Source organism: Danio rerio, chromosome 6 (genome assembly GCF_052040795.2).
Source record: "Danio rerio strain M-AB ecotype USA chromosome 6, GRCz13ab, whole genome shotgun sequence".
NCBI classification, from domain to species: domain Eukaryota; kingdom Metazoa; phylum Chordata; class Actinopteri; order Cypriniformes; family Danionidae; genus Danio; species Danio rerio.
In genome coordinates, this window is record NC_141026.1 from 18,057,163 (window position 1) to 18,081,609 (window position 24,447).

General features: G+C 38.2%; 1 protein-coding gene across 9 annotated transcripts; it reads right to left on the reverse strand.

Annotated features, from left to right (window-relative positions):
- Positions 1-5,982: 5,982 nt before the first annotated feature.
- Positions 5,983-24,314, reverse strand: LOC147843440 (serine/threonine-protein kinase pim-3-like). 9 transcript variants are annotated; one of them, XR_015493459.1, is made up of 11 exons: positions 23,414-23,741; positions 23,113-23,283; positions 21,337-21,419; positions 21,172-21,222; positions 20,723-21,095; positions 20,418-20,597; positions 14,836-15,011; positions 10,622-10,827; positions 10,401-10,534; positions 10,097-10,163; positions 7,786-8,456 (listed from the first exon to the last, which is right to left on the reverse strand). XR_015493459.1 is itself a non-coding variant. In XM_087257057.1 (9 exons), the coding sequence occupies exons 1-9, from the start codon at positions 24,171-24,173 to the stop codon at positions 20,108-20,110; spliced, it is 1,089 nt and encodes a 362-aa protein (XP_087113183.1). In that variant the 5' UTR covers positions 24,174-24,314; the 3' UTR covers positions 19,880-20,107. The 9 variants fall into 9 exon arrangements, 5 of the variants coding, with proteins under 5 accessions (XP_087113184.1, XP_087113186.1, XP_087113187.1 ...); XR_015493458.1 differs by having other exon boundaries at positions 8,216-8,456; positions 10,401-10,554; XR_015493456.1 differs by lacking the exons at positions 10,097-10,163; positions 10,401-10,534; positions 10,622-10,827 and adding an exon at positions 24,113-24,314 and having other exon boundaries at positions 6,463-8,456; positions 23,414-23,458.
- Between the last annotated feature and the right edge of the window lie 133 nt (positions 24,315-24,447).

Sequence of the window (24,447 nt, forward strand, 5' to 3'; positions counted from 1 at the left end):
GGAGTCCGGAGATCGCTGGTCAATGTCCAACAGCGATTTTGGTGGCCTTCAATGGCCCAAGATGTCAGACAGTTTGTATTGGCTTGTTTTGTATGTGCCCAGAATAAGACATCTAATCGGCCACCCACTGGTCTGTTACATCCCCTTCCCATTCCCTCTCGACCCTGGTCACATGTGGCTCTTGATTTTATCACTGGCCTACCCCCATCGAGAGGTAACACTGTAATCTTAACAGTGGTGGACCGTTTCTCTAAAGCGGCCCATTTTATCCCTTTACCCAAACTCCCATCAGCCAAGGAGACTGCTCAGGTGGTAGTTGACCACGTCTTCCGGATTCATGGCCTTCCGGTGGATGTGGTCTCTGACAGAGGACCCCAATTTGTCTCCCGGTTTTGGAAAGAGTTCTGTAGACAGATCGGGGCCTCTACGAGTCTGTCCTCAGGTTTTCACCCCCAGACCAATGGGCAAACTGAACGAGCCAATCAGGATCTTGAGAGAAGTCTCCGCTGTCTGGTGTCTCAAAATCCGGGCTCTTGGAGCCAGCAGTTGTCTTGGATTGAATATGCCCACAACTCCCTGCCGGTAGCTTCTACAGGTATGTCCCCTTTCCAATGTTCTGTTGGTTATCAACCCCCTTTGTTCCCCGCTCAGGAACCCGATGCCGCTGTTCCGTCTGCCTTGGCCTTTGTCCGAAGGTGTCGCCACACATGGAGGAGGGATAAGGAGGCCTTGGCCCAGGCTTACAGACGGACTAAGAGGGTGGCTGACCGCCACCGGACTCCTGCTCCCCTTTTTGTTTGTGGTCAAAAGGTTTGGCTGTCTACAAGGGACCTGCCTCTCCGTGTGCCTTCTCGCAAGCTGGCACCCAGGTTCATTGGGCCATACCGAATCACTAAAGTCTTGAGTCCAGTGGTGGTTCGGCTCAAGCTTCCTTGCACTCTTGGTCGGGTTCACCCTGTTTTTCATGTATCCAGGGTAAAGCCTGTTATCCAATCCCCACTGAACCTTGTTACTTCCCCGGCTCCACCTCCCCCTCGTCTAGTGGACGGCACTCCGGTCTATACTGTGAAGAGACTCCTTGACCGGAGACGTCGTGGTCGGGGTTTCCAATACCTCGTGGACTGGGAGGGCTATGGTGCAGAGGAGAGGTCTTGGATTCCGGCACGGGACATCTTGGACTGGTCGTTAATCGTGTACTTCCATCGGCGGCGAGGTGAGCCCCTTCTGGGGGCGCCAGGTGGCACCCCTGGGAGGGGGGGGTACTGTTAAGAGTATGGAATTACTTACCTGTTTGCGTTGTCTTTGTGTGTTTGGAGCACGTGGGTTTGTTCTGACAGCTGGCCACGTGCTTCTTGTCCGCGTGCTTTTTGTTTCCCCGCCTTAGAGACCTGGTAATCAATTTGCGATCCTCTCCTTCACCTGTTGCTGCTTGATTTCTCCCCTATTTAGTCTCCTCTCGTCTCTTGTCTTTCGTCAGTCCGTTTTGCATGCTCGTGAGGCTTGTACGTTAATATCTATTTTGAGTAATCTGTCTTGTCTTGTCGTGTCCTGTTTCCCCAGACTCCAAGCTCCTGCTTGTTTTGGTTTCGGTTTTTCTCTCCCTCCTTTATTTTGCTATTTTGTCCTGTCATCCGGATCGCTGTGGTTTGGTCTGGCTGTCCCATTCTCGCTACTGAATCTCCACCAAGGGAGAACGCCCAGCAGTACCCTGTAAGGCTCTTCTTCTCCTGTGCTGGCCGAGCGTTTGGTATTGCTCAATCGCCCCCTGGCGGTAATATCCGGAACTCTGATTCTTTTCATCTCTCCTTCTGCTGCCCAGTGAAGCCTTGGGAGCGCTCTCCTGCCATCTGGTGGTAGCGCCCGGAACTGCGCCCATTTCTGAGTCCAGCTTTTTGAGTTTTGAACTGCCTTTTGAGGATATTTTGTGTTTTTTTTGAGAAGAATAAATTTGTTTCACCTGCTATTGAATCTGTTCCCTTTCTACCCTGACAGGCGGTGTCGGAGACATTATATGTCATCGAGTTGATCTGGTCTGGAGCGCAGCTCGCTCGTGATGGGCATTTGGATTTGTCTGTTATTTAGGTATTTTCATGAATAGTATTTTATAGTTTGTAGTATTATTCTAATTGGGAATTCAGATTGTGTGCAGATAATTCCTTCACTTGTAAAGGCTGTCGAGACAGATTAATTTGTTGATCATTTATTTTAATAAACAATATTATGAAGATACTGCTTACTAGTGTAGCCTGTCTCTTTCCTGCTCTCAGTAATGCAAATGTATCAATAAATGTGTAAAAATACATGCATGTTAACTGTCATTTTAATGTGATCAAGTGATTTTTCGTCAGGTTTTTCTTCTTCATCTGAACACATTTAACTCTGTCATAACAGCAATATTTACACTCCTCCATAAAATGTACAGCATGTGACTGTATGGGCTGCTTTTTAGTGCATTTCGTGACAAAAAAAGGAATATTGAATGTTGCTCTGTGTCCATGATGATGGAACTTGCAGGCATTTGATAGACTTGTTCCTCACGCCTCATTTCTGTCGTCTGTTAAGGTAAGCAGGCTGTGTGCACGCGAGCGATACACTTATTTAAATATGTCTTATGATAATACTATGTAGGCAGATTTATACAATCAGTTTTAAAACTTTTAGAACAACCGTAAAGCAACACAGATGTATTTCCCACTTAAAAACGATCCAAAGGCACATAGGTTTTTATTTGTTTATAATATATACCGTGGATTATAATATAATAAACAGAGAGATTAACTCTTTGTCATGGACATTATTTCTAAAAAATAAGCTTGAAAAGTTGCCTGTAGCAGGGTGGTGCTGACGTCACAGGCGAGCGCCCAGAGGGCAGTGTAGTCCGTTTATAGCCTAATGTTAGCTTTTCAATTCTTGCGTTTGTATTTAAGATCCAAAAGTGCTCAAAGTTGTATTTTCATGTGAGGATTATCCGGCTGGACAAAACATATAAGTGTAATGAACAGTGTTTGAACACAGAGCTTTTTATTTGCTATCTTCGAAAAGCCTATGGGAAAATCCCATAGAGATTTTCACGAGGGAACCAGTTTTATGCAAGCAGCCGATTAGCCTACAAAGTGACGTCATAGTTCCTCCACTCTATTATCACTAATGTTTTAACATGTGTTTGGAGTAAAAAATTGCATTTATGATTTATAGCCTAAAGTCATTTGTTATGTAAATAGTCTAGCGGTGTGGCTTTCGATTTAGTTTGTTGCCTCAGATTTAAATTAATCTGGATGTGATTCAAATGGTGCGGGCCGCAGAACAGACTCAAGCCAATTTGCCATGTTTGAAGCTTGGAGAAACAGAAAAACTGAAAGTCTTTGTGTACACAGACGGAGCACCCGCGAACCTTACCCGAGTCGGCCTGAAAACGGTGGTCAATTGCACAGTTTACACAAACTCTATGGGCTCTATTTTGACGGTCCATGCGCAGAGCGCAAAACGCAGGGCGCAAACGCTTTCAGGGCAAATGCTTTCAATTCCACTTTGCGCCGTGGCGCATGGTCTAAAAGGGTTGAGTTTATTTTCTTATTGAGTTATAGGTAAGTTTTGAGAATAAACCAATCAGAGTCTCATCTCCCATTCCCTTTAACAGCCAGCTGCGTCACGCCATAGACTCATTTGCAATTTACATGACGTAAAGTAAGTGTAAGTGGAAAAACTGAGCATTTCACAAGCAAACAGTTAACCGTTAACAGTTTTTTTAAACAGAAAACAGTTAAACAGAGCATCTACTGCATGAGAATGAGAGATAATCAATCTACTTTCACTTTCGCTCTCGTGGATAAGGAAACCTTTTCGCACAGACATCAATTAGTCTATAAATAATTAATTTTGTTTGTTAAGCGCACATATTCGTTTCAAAACTATTTCTAAATTCAGTTCTAATTTCCAGCAAATGAATAAATGAACAATAATAACGAAGTGTGGTCAAAAACCTGAGTTATATCCTAATACACATGCTGTGCCCCATATGGTCTAAAACCTGCAGGTGGGCAAATCTAAGCTTGTATTTCATAAAACAAATATAAATATGGAGATAATAAATAATACTGCTAATAATAATAACATTATACAAAAGCAAATTGTTATGAATGAACTGAAAAAGCCTCCCGAGATGAAGAAGACATAAAAGCAGTGGTTTTTCATACTTATTTAGGCTAGAAAATAATATGATTTGTAATATTTTAATCCTTTAAATTTATTTCCTATATCTATTCTTATTATATCCTATATATATCATTAATATTTAAATTTTTTCATATGTAAAGATATTTGCGTATTGCTCTACATCTTGTGTGTAGGCTATTAAGCAGTGTGTAAGCGAGGCGCAACTCTGCGCTGGAGTTTAGACCGGGTTTGTTTTGGTCTAATGAAAAATTTATTATAGTTTCTCAAAATAGCAACGTGCCAGCAGTGCGCCTCAGAACACTTTCCTTTTCAGACCAGAACGCCTATGGGTGCACATATAAGCGAAAAATGCATTTGCTATTTAAACAACGTGGTGCAAAACAGCGAAACAACACTTGAAACTAGAAAATAACATTTGCGCCGCGCCTTGTGCTGCATTGTGCTGGGTGTATGATAGGGCCCTATGTTTTACTTAAGATATGATCTCACTTCCACCAAATTATGGAAATGCTGCAAATCACGAATGAATTGGTCAAACAGTGTATTTATAATCACTAGGGATGCACTGATTCCAATACCAGTATCGGGGTGACACTTAAAATACTCATACTCATATCGTACATGAAAGGCAGATACCACGCACAGATCCCACTCAACAGTAATTTACTACATGGATGTGATTTGTTATCCTACCTGACTTCAATGTCTTAATAATTAGCCTAATGTATTATATATTTATAGCTTAGTCCTTATAAACAATCCTTTTAAAAATACATTATTATTGAATCTATCGGCTACTGAAGAATAAACCGAACATGAAATATGATCCTTGCATAATGATCACAGCAAAACAAGCTAGCACTCATTTTAATATAAACTATAAATAAAAAAATAAAAGAAATTTTAAGTAATGGAACATTATGTAAAAAATCTAAAGACTACAGGGTAAATAAAAGCACCTCATCAGAGCTGAACATTACTGCGGTCACTGCGCCCGTCTCAGTTTACAGCTTCTGTAAAGATCAGACAGCCTATACAGATCACACAATCTCAATAAATACCATGTAAGTGTATAAATATTTTGATAAGTATTGTTAATAGAATATTTATAACGATATGATTTTGCGTGTGATTATATCGATACTTGCACTGAGCTCTCACGGGCACGCTCTCTCTCACCAGTGGCAGTTGACATGCGCCGCATAAGGGCGCTATACACACCACGCAGCATACACTGGCAAGATGACAAGTGCTGAACTCCAAGGGACCAGTTTTACTTGTTGCCGATTTGTGTGTTGTTCCTTTTTTTAAAAGGCCTTTTATTTTTAAAATCTCTCAAGTTAATAATGGCTATCGGGTCACATAATCTCCCTCAGAGATATTTGAGCTCAATAACGTGGTGCGCAGTATGACTATTGACCAACAACGCCCTGTAAGTGTAGGCCTACAGCTCTGGTGTGTTACGAATTGCATGTTTTAAATGACAGCGAGACATGCTACATATAGTTTTTCATGTAAAATATACATTATAACCCAGTACACAGTAAAATAATATTTTTTAAATGGCTTGCCTATTGGCAGCGTATATAACCATTAAGCTTAAATAGACTAAACACATTTTAATTAATATTAAAACACATTAATACAAACTAGCCACCCTTTGTATATTTTTTAGCAAACGAAAAATGCAATGAATTGTTTATTTTGGTTTTCTTTTTATCAAAATTAATATAATTATTAGGCTACACAACTTCTACATAACATTGGCTCTGATTGCGTTTTTACAGATATCCTATAGGTAGACTTTTTGGGTCAAAGGTATTTATGCCTGTTCATTTCAGTGCTGTATTTGACAGATTTCGCAAAGGCTTCAGCTGTTCTACCTGTCAGCTGGTACCAGCCTCAGTTTTGTGACATGACTTGTGTGGTGTCTACGCATCAGTGTCTGGATGACAGCGAGAGAGAGAGATGAGATCAGACCTCAGATTCAATGTGTGGCCGCACGTCACAGTTACTTTACTGCAATTTTTGAATATTGGCTCATCTAAATTAACTTTTCATTAGATTAAAGCTGAAATATTGCCAGAGAGACAAAGTTACTTTTAGTTTTGAAAAAGGGCAGCTTCAGTGATAAAACGCACAAACGCAGGATACACTCTATTCATTATTGATTTTTTTAACATTGAACACATAATAATCAAATGCAAAAAAAAACAGCTGAACTTCGGAAAAAAGTTGCTTTGTTTGATCTGCAGTTGGTTTCTCAGTGGCGCGGCATTGCTAAATCACTCGTTTTAATGAAAATAAGATTAATTATTATTAAACATTGTGAGATGATGGTCGCATGATTTTTAAACTGAGAGTATGCGTTGAGTATTTATGGCTATTGATCTTATCAAGCCGTGACCCACCTATAGTTAAACTTAAAGTATAGCATCAAGTGAAGCCTACTTTATACCTGACCTGCGGATTAACGGCAGGACTCGTGAATATGAAAGAATCGCACATAACAGGGTTTTATGCTTCCCGAATATGCAGTGTAAGAGAGTGACTCCATAAGGTATAGTACACTGCACACACTTTATGTAATGTGTGAAGGCGTGGAGGGATGTCAGCGCAAGAATAACTCATCATTTAAATGTCCACAGTTAATCTTTAATAGATAACGTCTGGATTTGCAGGGTTATCAACAATGTGTGTATATTTTTGGCTTGGAAAAGCCTTCTCTTAAAGATTTTTGTGGTTATCCTTGCAACAAGAAAAAAATTTAAAATAAAGAAATAAAGAAATAAACTTCATCGAAACCAAATCTATTGATATCGGTCCTCGGTATCGGCTAGAACATAAATTAAAATACTCGTACTCGTATTGGTTTGTAAAAAAAGTGGTATCGGTGCATCCCTAATAATCACTCAGTTTTCTAAAACACATACTGTAAATGACGCACAGTAAGCAGATCTAATCTCTAATTGAAATATGTAATTGTAAATCATATATTAAAAATACAAGTTAATGTTTAGATTTCAAGGGGGAGAAACCAGGAAATATTTTGTAAATCGATCTCGCACTTCCTAACCCCTCTGGCCGTGGATGACTGACCAGGTCCTGTGGCAGACACAGCAGATATTAGAGAGGAAACACTACGTTTCAGCTAAGTAATATTTTTACTTGAACTATTTTTAAGATATCAATGCCTGATTTGTAGTTAAACCCATGTAATCTGTGTGTGGATATATTTAATCCACATTGTTGGTGATAATGTTTTAGCTGTTTGCTGTGGGAGAACAGATTCATGGCCACATAACACTGGGTCAGTTGTAAGAATAAAAGCTAATAACTTGCTCGTAATGTCAGTGAAATGTTTCCACCAACCTCAAGCAGATTCAAAAATGTCTTTATATGATTTAATTTCAGTATTCCTATAGCTCTTTAAAGAGAAAGTCAAAAGTAGTTTGAGCTCAGTGTTTGAACTCTGTGGGCTCATGAAGCTTGCAAACACAAATAGTGTTCAATTGTTGAATCTGATGCACATTTTATTCAGCTTTGAAACACAGAGACACAAATTATATTGAAAGCTCAATGCTGAATAAAAAGCTTTCAAATCTATTTTTTGGTTTTAATTCTTATTTTATAATGTTTCATTTCACCCCGGTGGAAATCATCATTTACATCTCACCACAGGGTGTGTTACAACTAACCCAAACTGTGGGCTGAATTGTAACATTTCACTCCTCCTGTTTGAAACTAAAAAGGGTTCACGATTTCTGTATGCGCTGAAAAATAACTTATATGCAATTTAATAGCAGACACTTGTAAAGTAAGATCTTAAAGATCTGTAGAGAAATATAATAGAAGCACAACTATCCCTGGTCTCCCCCATTCAAATATATCATATGTACATGCAATTTGGTTTGTATATGATATGAATATGATGACATAAATTTATGAGGCCCGAGCTACATTTCCAGGTTTTGATGAATATAGGCTCCTATATGCTAATACTTTACCTTTAAGTACAGCATTTATTTATTTTTTATTTTTTACGAATGGTAATGATTTTAATTAACTTAATTTAAACACATTTTATATAAGCATAGGTCGTACTTCGAGAGACAAATTCTTTTTAAAGTGAAAAAGTTTGAGAACCACTTATCTATACTTAACAACACCCCTTTCATCCTGGAAGGACTTCCATCGATGCAGCCGTCCATCTGTTTTTCCATTTCCAGTCGTTGCTGTGGTGTGTAATTTTCCTTTTTTTTCTCCATGTGGTCCCTTCTGATCTGCAAAATACAATTAAAAAAGATGTCAAGTCCTTAATTAAACTTAATACCATTTTTTGAAGGTTTCATCTACCATTGTCTCCAGTCTGATTCTATTCTAATATTTTGCAGCTATAAGTAAATCCTCTACTAGATGACAATCTATGAACTTAGAATAAATAAATGTGTTACAATAATTAGTAAAGCTGTAAATAAAAGAAATAACAATCAAAAACTACAAATGTTGAACAGGCCGACGACATAAATTACAATTTAATAAAACAGTAAATAAATACAGCAGTAATATGGAATATGTGTTAAAGCTGACAGCATACAAATACATTATAACAGATCAATTAATCTGATGATATAACGAATAACAATCTGCAAATGTTAAATAGCAATATACAAATGAAGCATACAAACAAACAAAAATGTTTTATCTATCGGTTTACCAACTTGACAACATAACAAAAATCATTCTACGATAATGAATAAGCTGCTAAAGAAGACAACAGAATACACAAACTAGAAAAATAGATATATTCAAATGCCTAAAATTGACAAGTCGCCAAAATAAGTTAAGAAGGCAATCTCACATTCCAACCAACATTCAGTACAATCCACAGTCTAACTAGACAGAGAAATAGTAAAATCTTTGTCCGTCACCAAAAGCACGTAGAAACAACCAAATATAACAACTTAAAATGATACTTTTAGAAAGATCTTTACATACCGCTAATGTCAGTGATGGTCAGACACTTCCCAGATAGCAGGCAGTAATCGGCCCGAGCTCGGCTGCCCTCCGGCGCCTCCGGCTCCGACTCGGCATCGGCGAGTGTTATCCGGGCCGAGTGCGGGCCGCAGCTCGCTCGCGCACATGCGGTTGTGATGCGGCTGTAAAGCACTGGCCCGATTCCGGTCAACCATATCCGGCCCGAGTCTGTCTGTAGAGTCCTGGCCGCTTCTGGCAAGGACTCGGCTGATGGCAACTGATTAAGTTCTTATTTTATCTAGTAATCTGTTAGCTCCATGTTTAATGATAATTTGAGAAAATATTCATGGTACGATAGCAAAAAAAAAAAAAAAAAAGAATATTTAGTGTGGATGGTCGCAATGTTTAGACGCAAACAAAACAATATTATTTATAAATAGATTATACATGTCATCTAGAGAAAAACTATGTAAAATTTGCTTATTTTTGAGATAGCACGCTCCTGTGCTGACTGTTTTTTTTTTAAAGCAGAAGTTGGTTTCATAATAAACACATGCGTTACTAAATTCCTGATCCAAACTCCAATCCAGACAGTGGCGGTAATGCTCCAAAAAGCTGGTTGTCAACCACCATGGCACGAAGATCACAAGAAGAAAAAGTTTGGTTTTTCAAAGATATCACGTGGATTCCGGTCAAAAAGGTAAGCTTTTTACTGCTTGTGTTCTGTATAATTAGCGAATTTAGAGCTTAAAACATTTCCACGGTGTTTGGTTATAACAGCGTTTAGTACTTTAAAACAGTTTGATACGAAATGTAACTTGCTTTAAGAAACACGACTGGAGCTAATTAATGCAGCTCACACTTTCTCAACGTCATCGACGGCTTTTCGAACACATTCTTTTTTAGAACGTCACTGATTATAGTAACCACAGCAAGTTGTAGCCACCTTGTGATGTATTTCTCCACCTCTTCATCAGTGGCGCTATTGGTATGGACATTTGTCCTCACTGCATCTGTGATTAAAAGATAAACAGATGATTTGTTGTGAACAAGTACAAATGTTAATCGAAAAAAAAAAACAGATTCATGTTTGCTCTCACATAAGTACAACCTAAATGGGACTTAAAATCACATTATATAAAGATTCTTTGTTCCTCTGGTTAATGATTTAAATCTGCATAAAAGGTATTTTGGCACAGATGAATAACAGCCTCTAAATGTATTGAAATGTATATTTAAAATCAACTTACTGACTACGACAGTCCTTAGGGTGAGTGCACGAAAAGCCACTTTTTGGTTTGCCCCACTCCAGTTAATTTGTTTAGCCAAGGAGTTGACCAAAAGCTTTCCTAGGATACGCCACACTGCTTCTTTAGTGGAAAACCTACCAATAAGTAAAATAAACTAACAAACAAAAAATAAATTAAAATAAAAAAAAAAATCTATGAAATACAAAAGAGCTTGAACTTACCACTTTCTTTCTTTGTTCGGGCTGCTCCTTTAGTTGATGTTCAAGCTTTTCTAAATCAAATAAATTGGACAAAGGAAGGTCAAATGTGCTTGCATCTGGAGTTTCATCCCGCTGCAGAGTACTGCTTTGTTTTTGCTGATTTTTGAGAATCAGGTCCAGTTGCTGCTTTATGACCTCTTGTGATTTTATAAGTTCAGTCAGTAATGCTAAAAAACACAAATAATGAATTAGTATAACATCTCATATATCTCAACAGTGGGATAGATACTGCTGTTGTTCTCTAGTTAATCTTTACTTTCTAGCTGCATTAAGCCTTTACAAATTTACTGATGTTTTGAATTCTTACAAAGACATGACGAGTTGCAATAAGTTCTGTCTTGATCTCCAACTGCACTGGAACAAGGACTGTAAATGTTCCTAGGGGTACTGGAACATAAAGTAACTGTGCATCTTGATGGTGTTCTTAAGGATTCTGCCATAGTCATTGGTGGTGATGGTACTTGCGGTGCTGCATCAATTTCTGAAAGATCCTCCATTCTGCCTTTCTTTTCCAGTCTCTTTTTTCCAAATAAATTTTCGTCATCACAGTCACTATAGTTGTATCTGTTATGTCCCCTGATCAGATACATTTACAACACACAACATTTTAGTACAGTGCCAAGTTTTTACGCAGCGGATGCCCTTCCGGCCGCAACCCATCTCTGGGAAACATCCACACACACATTCACACACACACACTCATACACTACGGACAATTTAGCCTACCCAATTCACCTGTACCTCATGTCTTTGGACTGTAGGGGAAAGTGGAGCACCCGGAGGAAACCCACACAAAGGCAGGGAGAACATGCAAACTCCACACAGAAACCCCAACTGAGCCGAGGTTCGAACCAGCAACCTTCTTGCAGTGAGGCGACAGCACTACCTACTGCACCACTGCCTCGCCTGCCTAGCATGATGATTGGTCATTTTCTTAAAAAAATGTAAATACTTTTTTAGGATTTGCCATTTCCAGCAAAATGAAACAAGAAATTATTTGATGACACCTCAAACTTCAGATGCTCATCACATCTGCTGACCAATCAAATGCTCTTCTGGTATTTGATATGTCCCACCCCATTCAAGATGCTGAAACTGGCCATTGTCTTCCTGTTTCAGAATAAAACTGCACATTTTAAAGCATTGCACATTACCGACCCAGTGTTTAAAGTGATAGAACTGCTCAATATGAGTAATGCTGTATGTGATGCCTGATATTATAAATTCCCTTAATTGATCATCATTTATTGACGACTCATCAAACTTAATAACCATGAAATGTGTCTATTGCAGTGGCACACTGTCAGGAGGTGAGTACATTATCTGTAACGTTTTATTCTGGAAGTGAACTAATCATTTAAAGGGCACCTATTATTTACTTATTTTATTTTTGGTGTCCCCAGAATGTGTCTGTGAAATTTCAGCTTTAAATACTCTACATATCTTTATTTATATACATTGTTTTTGTTTTAAACTGTTGAAAATGTCAGTTGTTTTGTCAGATTAAAAAGTGTTGTTTCTGTGTATGTGCCTTAAATACAAATGAGTTGTCTCTCTGTGCCTCGTATTGGAAATAAAGTAGTGTTTGGACATGTCAACTACTGGTCCACAGTGACAGGCAATCACCCAGACACTGATGAAGCAGAGACCCAGTCTGAAATAACAATGTTACGGGACCTACAGTATTATGCCCCTTTTTACAAGATCTAAAATAAGTCTCCAATGACCCTGGGGTGTGTATGTGACGTTTCAGCTCAAAATACCATACAAAATTATTTTATAACTCTTTGAAACTGCCCCTTAAAGGTCTCTATTTTATCAATCTAAGCATAAAGTCTAAAGTGCATGGAACAAAAGCATTAAGACCATGTCCGAATCCACTTTTGCTATTTTAAGGACAGGAAAATATGTTCTGTGCTCTGGCGCATGGTCCAACAGGGTTGTGCTTATTCTTTTCATGAGTTATGGGTGTGTTTTCAGCAAAATGTGCATTAAACCAATAAGAGTCTCATCTTTAACTGTATGTTCACACCGAAAGCGGCGACAGCGCCAAAGTAGCTGGAATTCATTCATTTTCAATGAGAGTCGGCAGTGAGGAGTAGTGCAGCGTGCCTTCACCGGTGTGGGCGTCGAAGAGAGTTGAAATCAAGTTAACTTTTTGGTAATGAGCTATGATGTAGTTCGGCAGCAAGCAATCAGAATGTAGAAGTCTGCCGCACGAGAGCAGTCCAGAGAACACAGTCACAGTGAACTTTGGTTCTGACCACAGTTGTTTCCACGGGTTTGATTATTGCAGTCACTGGATTTCCAATTATTTGCAATGTTTTCTCACAGGAACATACATTAAAAAGTTACTGGTGAGTTACTCATGTGAATTAATGTTATATATATTTTCTCAGCACAAAACAGTATTGCTGCTTCAGAATATTTCAGACATATGGACACATTAGATAATTAAGTGCAGCAAAGCCACACCACATGCAACTTGATCTTCCATTGTTAAATAAATTTGATAAAAAGTGTGCAACATTTTCACGCTTGAAAGCATGTTTTATGTGGGAATGTGACTGATATGCTGCAACGGCCCCTTTAAATACAAGATCAATGTAGCGAATTTTGACGCTCTTGCCGCCAAAGGTGAAGGCAGACAGCGTTGTCACCAGGGCGCCCAAAGCGACCTTTGACGCTCTTGATGCTTTCGGTGTGAACGTGTAGTAAGAGTCAGCTGTGTTGCACCATGGCTCATTTTCTATATACATGGTGGACTTTGTAAGTGGAAAAACTAAACACTTCACTTGTGAGAAAACAGTTAGACAAATCATCTGTTCGAGGATAAAGACTGAGCCTCCTCCAGTCGGCCTCTTTAATTTCTCTTTGCTTTACTTTTACTCTTTAACTTTAGCTAACGCTCTGCACAGGACTTTAAACCAGCATTCATCTGGTCAATAGCATGGCCTATTTCAGTTCCTCAAAATAGCAATGCGCCAACAATACGCCTTAACACACCACATTTTTAGACCAGAACACCCATGAGTCCACAAAGTGGCACAAATGGATTTGCTATTTAAACAACGTGGTGCAAAGCATGAAAATTACAGTTGTGCTGATCTGAAAATAGCAACTAATCACGCCATACACACCTTGCACCTTATTGCGGTGAGTGTGTGATAGGGCCCTTAGGCTTTGATCCTAATTGTGTCATTTTGGTGACTGTTGCTTTGAAGATAATGTGAAATTAAAATATATTTTTTACATGTCAGCGAGTGACAGAATTTGTCTTTAGAAGATATAAAACTGATATAAGCATCCAAAGCTTGCAGTTTCTCACTTTCGTCTAATTGGATCAATGATTTTTTCCCCATCACCTCATACTTCAGTTTCTCATCAAATCTTGATCATTCAAATGCTCTCTAGTATCTGACATAACCCGCCATTTTCAAGACGCTTCCCATTTGCTTTTCATTTGATGCGCTTGAGCTCAACCACCCTCACTGGCAGAGCTGTGATATGTGATATTGATATAAATACAATATTGGCTGATTGTTTTTTTTGTCTAATCTTTCCCACCCTCTCTCCATGTTTCAGTTGAGATTACGTCAAACATAGAATTAAAATGCTAAATTGAATCATCCAACTATGATGGAAAGACATTTACTGAAATAAATTCCAACATGCGCATCAAAGAAAGTCATGTAATTTTGTTTTAACAGATTATGTGATAACTAGGAGTGATGGTACAGCATTAGACAAACAAGTGGACCGACCACAATGTAGAGCATCTGACATGTTGTTTTGGTCATTCTAAAATCATTCAGCCAAAGTTCATCCTTAGACTGGTTCAGTATTATTATCTCCAGGCGCAAGTCATTTATTATATAAGAGAAAGGACCAGTGTCTTTTCCTACCACAGAAAATTCCCTTTTTCTTTTTTATATTTGGTGTCGGTTTATCAGGAAGTGACCAGTTTTGTTCTCTTAGATGGAAACAGTGCTTTATTCACAAATGTCTTATGCAATATTCCAGTTTTGTGGATAAATCTCTTTGGATGGAAACACAGCTAATGATAACTAGGTGTAAGTCTTCTTGCCGAACACACACTTGTCATCGTGGATTTAATGTCCTTAGTAGACATCCAAATTCCAACTGCGCCAAGAAAGTTAAATAAATAAACTGACCCAAGTGTTTCTAATCCCGCTGAGATTGGACTGATAGTTGTTGAGACAATCCCTCAGATCCTGCTCTTTCTGACCAGCGACAGGTAAACCAGGAACAGGAACCATTGGTCAATCAGTGGAAGGCATTGGCTCTGGTGCGGAGCAGGAGTCTTCATGACAAAAATGATGATCATTACCTGGTAAAGTTAACAGACATTAACATCTCTGGTGTATTTTGTAAATAAAACATGACTTCAGATGAACAACAAATTCCACTGTATCTCACATTTCACAGTTTTATGGTCAAACCTTATTAATATCATTATAAACATTTCTCAAGTAACATCTAATCACAAATATAAAATATATCCCAAGTAAATAACTCAAAAATGAAATTACAAACATGTAAACACTTTAAGGAAATAAACAGTTGTTTTCCCCTTTAAAATACAAATATTACATTTCTTGTATAAAAATTTGTATGAATAAACTTTGTGATCCTTTTTGTTGAAAATATAAAGTAGTGATGAACAATATATTGTTTGAGCACCGATATCGCAATGTGTGTATTTGCAATAGTCACATTGCAGGATTAATTTTAATAATGATTAAAAGATAAAAATATTATCAAAATTTGACATCATTTATCCAATGATGACCATGTTATTTTACATTTGATTGTTTTGTTTCTGTACTTGAATACTGTTCCACTCCCCAGAAAAGCATAAAGCACTGTTTATTTATTTATTATTGCTTGTAATTTGTTATAATTTATGCAGATGAACTGCATAGAAAAAGTCTTTTTCATCCAAGTCGATCTAAATTAATAAAAGCTTTCCAAATATAGCTATTCAAATCATCTGGTGAAATTATATTCCTATCGCAATGTATATCGCAGCAAAACAAAAAAAAAAATGCAATGTCAGATTTTTCCAATATCGAGCAGCACAAATATAAAGCAATTGACAACACTGCCAGAGAGTCTTTCTCAGCCTTACGCATGCTAGACGTGAGCTAACTACACCTACATTTCGAAATATAAACATAATAGAAAACTCTTTTTCGGTACACATTTGATTCCACGGTAATGATATATACATCATACCATCCAGCCCCACTGCATTTATTTATTGCCATATTTATAGCAGAAATAATACCTGGTCATTTATGTCACGGAAACACATATGTATATTTATTATCAGTGTGTTACTGAAATGCACCATGATTATTTATTAACTGTACTCTGTTAGCCCTTACTGTAGTTTATTATAAAGCAGATGTTTGTAAACATGCTTTGTAACCCTTGTCATGAACTGATCAAAGTAACAAATTGTAAACATTTGGAGTAAGATATTTTAACTGAATGTTTAGTGTTTACTTTAGAATGGTTTTCTTTGGGAAAGTTTTAAGCATGTAGTTTAGCATCTTGTGCTTGTATTCTAGCAACACTTATTTGCTGTATAAAGCATGTATTATATCAATAAATAATTTGATCTGTGTTTCCATTTCTCTTAAAGGATCATACTGTTAGTGAGTGAGTCTCTGTTAATTTTAAAGTCCCCGTTAACTTATGACAAAATTAACCGTATGATTTTGTTAGCTCACATTGCTAGTGTTGTGGTGAACTATTTATCTGTGCATGTCATTAAAAAACAAAACTTGTTTGCCCTTATAATCTTAATTGAAATACAAAAATGCACTTCCTGTTTGTTTTTCTGATAAATTGTCAGATTACGTACATCTTAGGAATTGGGCATGACTAACATATTTAACCACGCTGCTCCAACTGTCAGTTTTGACACTAAGCAGAAATGGTGAGCAGGATGTGTCTGTTAGGTTGTAATATCTTTGGCCAAACACTTTTCCCAATCTTACTAAATGAAATGCCTACTTTACTACATCCAATCAGCTCGCTGTCATTTAATATTCAGTTTCTCTAAGAACTGCGTCACTATACAAAAAAAAGTCGCAACTTCAAGTTCATGCAGACTTTAAACATTTTGTTTACTGGAGAAGAAAAAAAGTTTAAGATTTATATTTTATTGAAAACAGTAAAGACTTTTATTTTTTTTTACTTTTTATTCAATTTTATTGTTCATTTTCTTTGAAAAGGACAGAATTCTTGTACAGAATATAAACAACCATTTTTAATTATGAAAAACATTTAGATTACTCTTGGCTTGTTTTACTAATTTATATTATATATTTGTTTCATTGCATATTCTCATTTTAAAAACACATACTAGTTTACACTCTGAGCTGGTGTGTGTGCATGTGTGTGTGTGCATGTGTGTGTGTGTGTGTGTGTGTGTGTGTGTGTGTGTGTGTATGTGTGTGTGTGTCTTCAGCTCGTACAGCTTCACACAGAGCCTTACAGATGCAGCAGAGGAAGCTCAGGATCAGGATCTGTTCTCCTCGCTTCCTCTGCCCCTCCTGCTCTCCTTCTACAAATCATTGACAGCGTTTATCTACACTGAACCTGACAATGCAACCCAAGCCATGACTGCTGGATTCAGATAAGTGTAATGTCACTGGCCACCTGTGCAGTGCAACCAGGGATGGCTCTCAAGGTCATCTAAACTGGACCGATCAGCCAGTGCTGCACTCAGACACCAGTGAATCAGCTGACGGCACTCTGTTACACACAACACCGTCTTCAGAAACACACAACAACACACTTCTGCTCGCTCGCCAGGCTATCTCTGAATGTGTCTGAATCTCTTACCTGTTGACAAGCTCCTAGGGAAGGTCAGTCTGCTCTACACACATACGGACAATTTAGCTTACCCAATTCACCTATAGCACATGTCCTTGGACTTTTGGGGGAAACCAGAGCACCTGGAGGAAACTAACGTGAACGAGGGGAGAACATGCAAACTCCACACAGAAATGCCAACTGGCCCAGCCGGGACTCGATCCAGCGACCTTCTTACTGTGAGGCGACAATGCTAACCACGGAGTCACTGTGTTGCCCCAGCGTGTATATCAATTAAGAAAGATGTATACAAGCATTTAAATATCTATCAACTAATTTAACTTTTCTCTTTCGTCAGATGGGTTCAGGTAGTGCCTCTGTCCTGCTGCGCTTCAGGAGAATTCAGCATCACAAGCAAAATGACCACCTTGTGTCATATAACATATATTGATCAATCAGCACGGTTGTCAAGGCAGAATCTCAAGCACAACCAATCATTTTAAATGACATGGTGAATCATTTAAAGAAATTTAAATGTTAAGTTCAGAGAACTTACAATATGAATTAAATGTTTGTTGCTGCCTAATGAGTAAGTTAAACACACCTTTGATGCCAAAACTTGGTATTTTTATTAATGAAAAGTTATATTATCCGCTTAGGGCCCCAAGAAAGTCTGGAGGCCGACAATAAATACTAATAATGTAATTTCCTGTCATATTTTGTAGGATAAGGCTTTAACAAATACGTTTTACCTTAAATAGCATGTGTGCAATTGTGTCCCCCCACCCCCAATCATGGATCAGTCCAGCAGTCAAATCAGATGAAAATTTAGTTTCAGAAAACAAATAGTTTGTTCATTAATTTTAGTTGTGAACTCATTTTAAGCAAACAAATCTTTTAAAATGTAGAGATTGTGTTAAGATAAAAATATAGAAAGCAAGACAGAGTGCTATAAGATAAAGACAGCTAAATAAATAAGCAAATATGAAAAGTGCTTATTACTGAAGGACTTCTGGGTCTCATGACTCGAATTGCTTAGGGCCCCCAAATCACCTAATCCAGCCCTGCTCATAACAAACAATCATCATGATCACGGTACAAAGTGTAGAGTAAACAATGTTATTAACACTATGAGCTGTATTTGTTAAAATAAATGTTAAATTATTGTGTGTTTCATTAGACAAACTGTTGAGATGATGAAAAACACGCAGTCTTATACGTTTTAGTTAAATTGTGATTCTCTGTGCTGAACATTGCCCCCTTGTGTTGTCTATGATCACTTACTGAGGAGAGACGTGACCCTGCACCACAAAAGCACTTTTTTACTTCTTTTGGTTTGAGCACATGCTTTTTAAAATGATTGAGCTGTTGAAACTTTGACCTACACATGAAAAAAACATATTGTTTAAATAAAGTTATTTTTTAAATTATAATTGTATTCTAACCTGAAACTGAAGATCGTCCTAAAAAGAGATTTATTGCGCTATATTGGGATAATTTGTAATTTGATGTGCACAAAAGAAGAAAAACACAGTAGTGTTTACTTTAAATTCTCGTAAGAAGTTTAGTATTTGTATTTTTTCTAACTTTGAATTGAAGATTAAATCAAAAAACTATTCAGCACTCTTCAATGTTGAAAATTTTGTAGTTCAATGTCCACAAAAACACAATATTGTTCATTTCAAATTCTCATAGAAACTTTTCTTTTTTTCTTAAATTGAAGATCATTCAAAATAAAAAACATTTGTTAAATATCAGCATGCGTGTATGGACATTTACTGAGTTTATTATCGACAGATCTGTGTTTAAGTAAAACAATTCGGCTAGTTTAGATTTTTATGTTTTAAATTCAGACATCAAATTTTGCAAATAAAGTTTTGGTCTAGTTAGTTCAGCACACTACAGACAGCATGATCATATCTAACTTAACAGTCTCCTAATTCCTCCAGTGTCTGTGTTCATTCATTCATTCATTTTCCTTCAGCTTAGTCCCTTTATTCATCAGGGGTCGCCACAGGGGAATGAACCGCCAAAATATCCAGCATATGTTTTACACAGCAGATGCCCATCCAGCTGCAACCCAGTACTGAGAAACATCCACACACTCTCACATGCACAAACACACTATGGCCAATTTAGTTTATTCAATTCACATAAACCACATGTCATTGAACTGTGGGGGAAACCCATGCCAACACATGGAGAACATTCAAACTCCACACAGAAATGTCAACTGGCCCTGCTGGTACTCGAACCAGCGACCTTCTTGCTGTGAGGTTACAGTGCTAACCACTGAGTCACTGTGCTGCCCTAGGTTTGAACATTTACATTTTAGTGAAACCAGTACAGACAAAAAAAACTGCTGTAATTGCGTATAAAATAACTTTATTGTTTATGATTTACTTAACACCTTCCCCTGTTTTTCTCTAAGTGGTCTAGAAACTGTACATTTGTCTACTGTAGACTAGCTTGTGTGTGTGTGTGTGTGTGTGTGTGTGTGTGTGTGTGTGTGTGTGTGTGTGTGTCTTCAGCTCGTACAGCTTCACACAGAGGCTCACAGATGCAGCAGAGGAAGCTCAGGATCAGGATCTGTTCTCCTCAGTTCCTCTGCCCCTCCTGCTCTCCTTCTACAAATCATTGACAGCGTTTATCTACACTGAACCTGACAATGCAACCCAAGCCATGACTGCTGGATTTAGATAAGTGTAATGTCACTGGCCACCTGTGCAGTGCAACCAGGGATGGCTCTCAATGTCATCTAAACTGGGCCGATCAGCCGGTGCTGCACTGAGACACCAGCGAATCAGCTGACGGCACTCTGTTACACACAACACCGTCTTCAGAAACACGCAACAACACACTTCTGCTCGCTCGCCAGGCTATCTCTGAATGTGTCTGAATCTCTTACCTGTTGACAAGCTCCTAGGGAAGGTCAGTCTGCTTCTGGACGTGACCCTCTGTGCGCCTCTGAATGGGAAACGGTCACACAGGATGTTGTAGAGCGTCACTCCTACTGACCAGACTGTAGCTGGAGTCGCATGGTAGCGATGTCTACGAAACCACTCAGGAGGAGCGTATGCAGGAGTGCCTGAGAGACATAAGAAGACCACAAACATCTGCTCAACATGCTCCAGTACAGACAAATTCCCTTTAGTGGATCAGCAGAAGTTCACAAACATCAACAGAACGTTTCCTTCTGTAACTCAAACTCACCTGCAAAGTATTTGTAGGCCGATCGCTTCAGCAGATCTCCACAGCCGAAGTCCAGCAGCTTGATGTCCTGGGACTCTGTGGAGATCAGCAGGTTTTCTGGTTTGACGTCCCGGTGCAGGACGCCGCGGCTCTCGCAGTGTTTTAGGGCCGCAATCAGCTGCACCAGCACTTTCTTTGCAAGACGCTCATCCAGACAGCCGTTCTCCTCACAGAAGCTCTGGAGATCTTGGCAAGGATCCGGTCGCTCCAGGATCAGGATGTAGCGCCTGGGACGGTCAAACCAGTCCAGCAGCTGCAGGACACTGGGGCAGGCAGGAGCTGACGTGACACGGGTCATCAATGCCACCTCCAGCGGCAGCCGACCCTGACCATCCTGCAGGACAAACTCTCCATTATATCCAGAACTCAATCAAACACAGCAAACACAACAGATTCACATCAAAACATACAACTTTCAGTCGCTCGGGGGTCCGGTCCTTTGAAACGTACTTGATGGCCACCTGCAGACAGAAAAAGCAGAGTAAATCACACCTGCCTGATTGTGACACATGACATTTACTGACAGCAACATTTCTAAAGCATGTCTGAACAAAGGAGGGAAGAAAATCTCTTACTGGCAGTCCATCAGACCTGCGCATCCCAGCAAACACAGAGCCGAATCCACCTCGTCCCAGCAACGGGCCCTTCTGGTACAAGTCTGCAACACAGAAGAGCACAAGAAATGAAGAAAAGAGAGAAAGAGAAAACATGCTGCGGTCTCTTCAATGACAAATCATTTCCTAACTGAGCCATAAGATCTAGAAGCAGGGGCGCCCCCAAGGGGTGGCCAGGGGTGGCCACGGCCACCCCTCGGTAAACTCTGGCCACCCCTGTGGCCACCCCAACATAATTTTGCTGTTGACATTATTGATTTAAATTATAAATTCCCAATGTTTAAATAAATAAAATGCAGCCACTAAATTATTGTTGGTGTTACTGACGTAGCTGATTCATTGTCTCTCCCTCTTAGTGCTCGTTCAATGCTGAATGCTGGTGAAAGCAAACTGACGCATGCGCGCAGAAAACCATTCCCGCGCGCCTCACGCACTCCTGTGTGAATCCCGGTTGGTTGTTTACATGCACGCCCACAAAATACGCGCCGCTCATGCGCCGTGAAACGGAGTAACAGCCTTTTGTGCAGAGGTGAAAGTCGACTAAAGTTTATATAATATAATGATGATGTTACTTTCACTAAGCATGCCTTTAAAGCAGAAAGGAGAGTTAATCGTCAGGGAGGTAAGACTTCATAACATGATTTCTCAGCCATGATCTGGTCTAAGACCACAGATAATTCTATAATACATTTTTTGTATCCTTTAGAATTGTCATAATTAATTTTCATGCAAAAGGTTTCTTAAGTTATCTTGGCATATCACTCCAGTTGTTGTTTTCCAATAATATTTAGGATTGATTTCTGTTATTTATTCAGAATAATAATTGTATAATAATATTATTATTTTTTATTTAAAATAAATATAAATAAATTGTTATATTTATTGAATAACAAATCTAACAATTCAAGGAAGGTGGGGGTGTATAGGGTGGTTCGCCCAGGGTGTCATTTAAACTAGAACCACCTCTACCCTCCCCGATCGTCCTTGACAGCACGCACACACCTTCAATAGACAGCAATGGCAATTTAATATTTACCTTAAGGTAACAATAGAAGAATCTGCATTTATAAAATGGCTCAAAAAGAAATATGGATAAATGATACTAGGTATAGTGAGTGTGTATATAGTAATGCCTTTTGTTCAGTTTGTTCATTTGTTTGGGTTATTAATAAACTCATTATTCTTTCATTCATTTTCTTTTCGGCTTAGTTCCTTTATTAATCCAGGGTCGCCACAGTGGAATGAACCGCCAACTTATCTAGCACATTTTTACACAGTGGATGCCCTTCCAGCTGCAACCCATCTCTGAGAATAATAAACTCATTAATCTTCATTCATTTTAGACTTGGCATATACCGTATGATGTACAATAAAAGCATATATAATTCATATATATATATATATATATATATATATATATATATATATATATATATATATATATATATATATTTATTTATTTATTTATGAAAAGTGTTTTTAAACTAAACATAGATTTTTATTTGGTTTGACCATGTACTTCCTGAATTACTTCAAGGAATAAATAGCAATATTTCAAGAAGAATTAATTAAATTAATAAAAACTACATTATTACATTTACCAAAAACAAAAATATAACATTACTCTGAATTCATTTTTTTTTTTTGTGCCACCCCAAGATTTGGTGCGGCCTCTTCTGGCCACCCCTAAGAAAATTTTCTGGGGGCGCCACTGTCTAGAAGATGAGCTGTGCTGACCTCTGCGAGAGCGTTTGGCTGGTCTGCTGGACGAGGTGGACGCCGTTTGCTGGCTGCTGCTCTGCCTTTTCCTCTTGCCGTTCCTCTGGTCTGTGGATGCAGAATCAGCCAAATGTGAAGGCAGAGGAGCCAAAAAAACAGGAAGCTCAGTGGTGCCGTCCCGTGTATCTTCTGTGCATCAAAACATTTTTAATGAATCTTTTTTGTTAACTTCTGTAATCCTTTTCATATTAGTCAAACATCATACAGCATCATACAGTGATATACAATGACAAACAAATGAAAGATTAAAAACACTCACCTCCTCTTTCTTCACCCATGTGCGACATGGACAATCTCCTCCAACCTGCAATAAAACAGACAAAAACAGACAAATATAAAAAATAAATGTAAAACAAAGTAAAGAAAAAGAAGAAGAAGAAGAAGAAGAAGAAGAAGAAGAAGGAATGAAAAAACAGCAACAAAATTGTATTTAAAAAAATAATCAGAAAAATAACTAAAATAAAGATGATTAGAGAAATTGTGCTCTTTAAAATAAGTCTTTTTCTCTCAGAAATCCTCCAACAGCTTCAGAAATCTCAGGAATCACACAGAAATGCTCTGCAAAGTCGCCTCGTCTCTCAACCAACAGATTGCGATGGGTTTGATTGTTTTTATATGCGGTCAGAAATCATACAATAACACGCGTTGCTATAGAAACTAATAATGGCGTGACCTTGCGTGCCTGAGATATTTTTTTTATTTTCATGAATACAATTCATGCAGTTATTCGATGTCCTAAATCTTAATTATTAATAATAATTAATTAAAAGCTCTTGTTATAAAATTAAATAACTATCATTTTAATAGGCCTATCAGCTTTGAGTAAAACTTGATAGCGTCACCACCGACATTAACAGCAGAGAAATCTTTAACGAAAATCACACAGAAATTCAAGAATAAAGTTTTTAATAAACATTACCAAACAAACGAGCTCTTCTATAAATGTACGTTAACTTACTATAATGAAGAAGTGGACAAAGATGAAATTGTTCTCCATTCGGGAGAGCTACAGGAATCATAAACTGTTTTCAGAAAAATTATTGTATTATTTTCTGAGGAACACATTTCTAGGAGTTTATTTACGCTAAATTTCATATTATTGCCGAATCACGCTGAAGCAGGGCATTACGAAAAGTCATGTGACTGACGTCCCTGACGTCACTCCTTGCGTAGTAAATGTATGGCCAACGCACAATTTAGGTATATTAATGAATTATATTTTTAAATGAAATAAATTGTATAATAAACAACAATAATATTGAATTAAATAAGGCTTTTAGTATTTCATTTCAT

Coding starts and splice junctions, on each gene's coding strand:
- LOC147843440 (XM_087257057.1), bottom strand. CDS start 24,173: ATGATTCCTGTAGCTCTCCCGAATGGAGAACAATTTCATCTTTGTCCA. Junction 20,598..20,722: donor GGCCTACAAATACTTTGCAG/GTGAGTTTGAGT, acceptor TATGTCTCTCAG/GCACTCCTGCATACGCTCCT. Junction 20,328..20,417: donor CCCTAGGAGCTTGTCAACAG/GTAAGAGATTCA, acceptor TGTGTGTAACAG/AGTGCCGTCAGCTGATTCGC.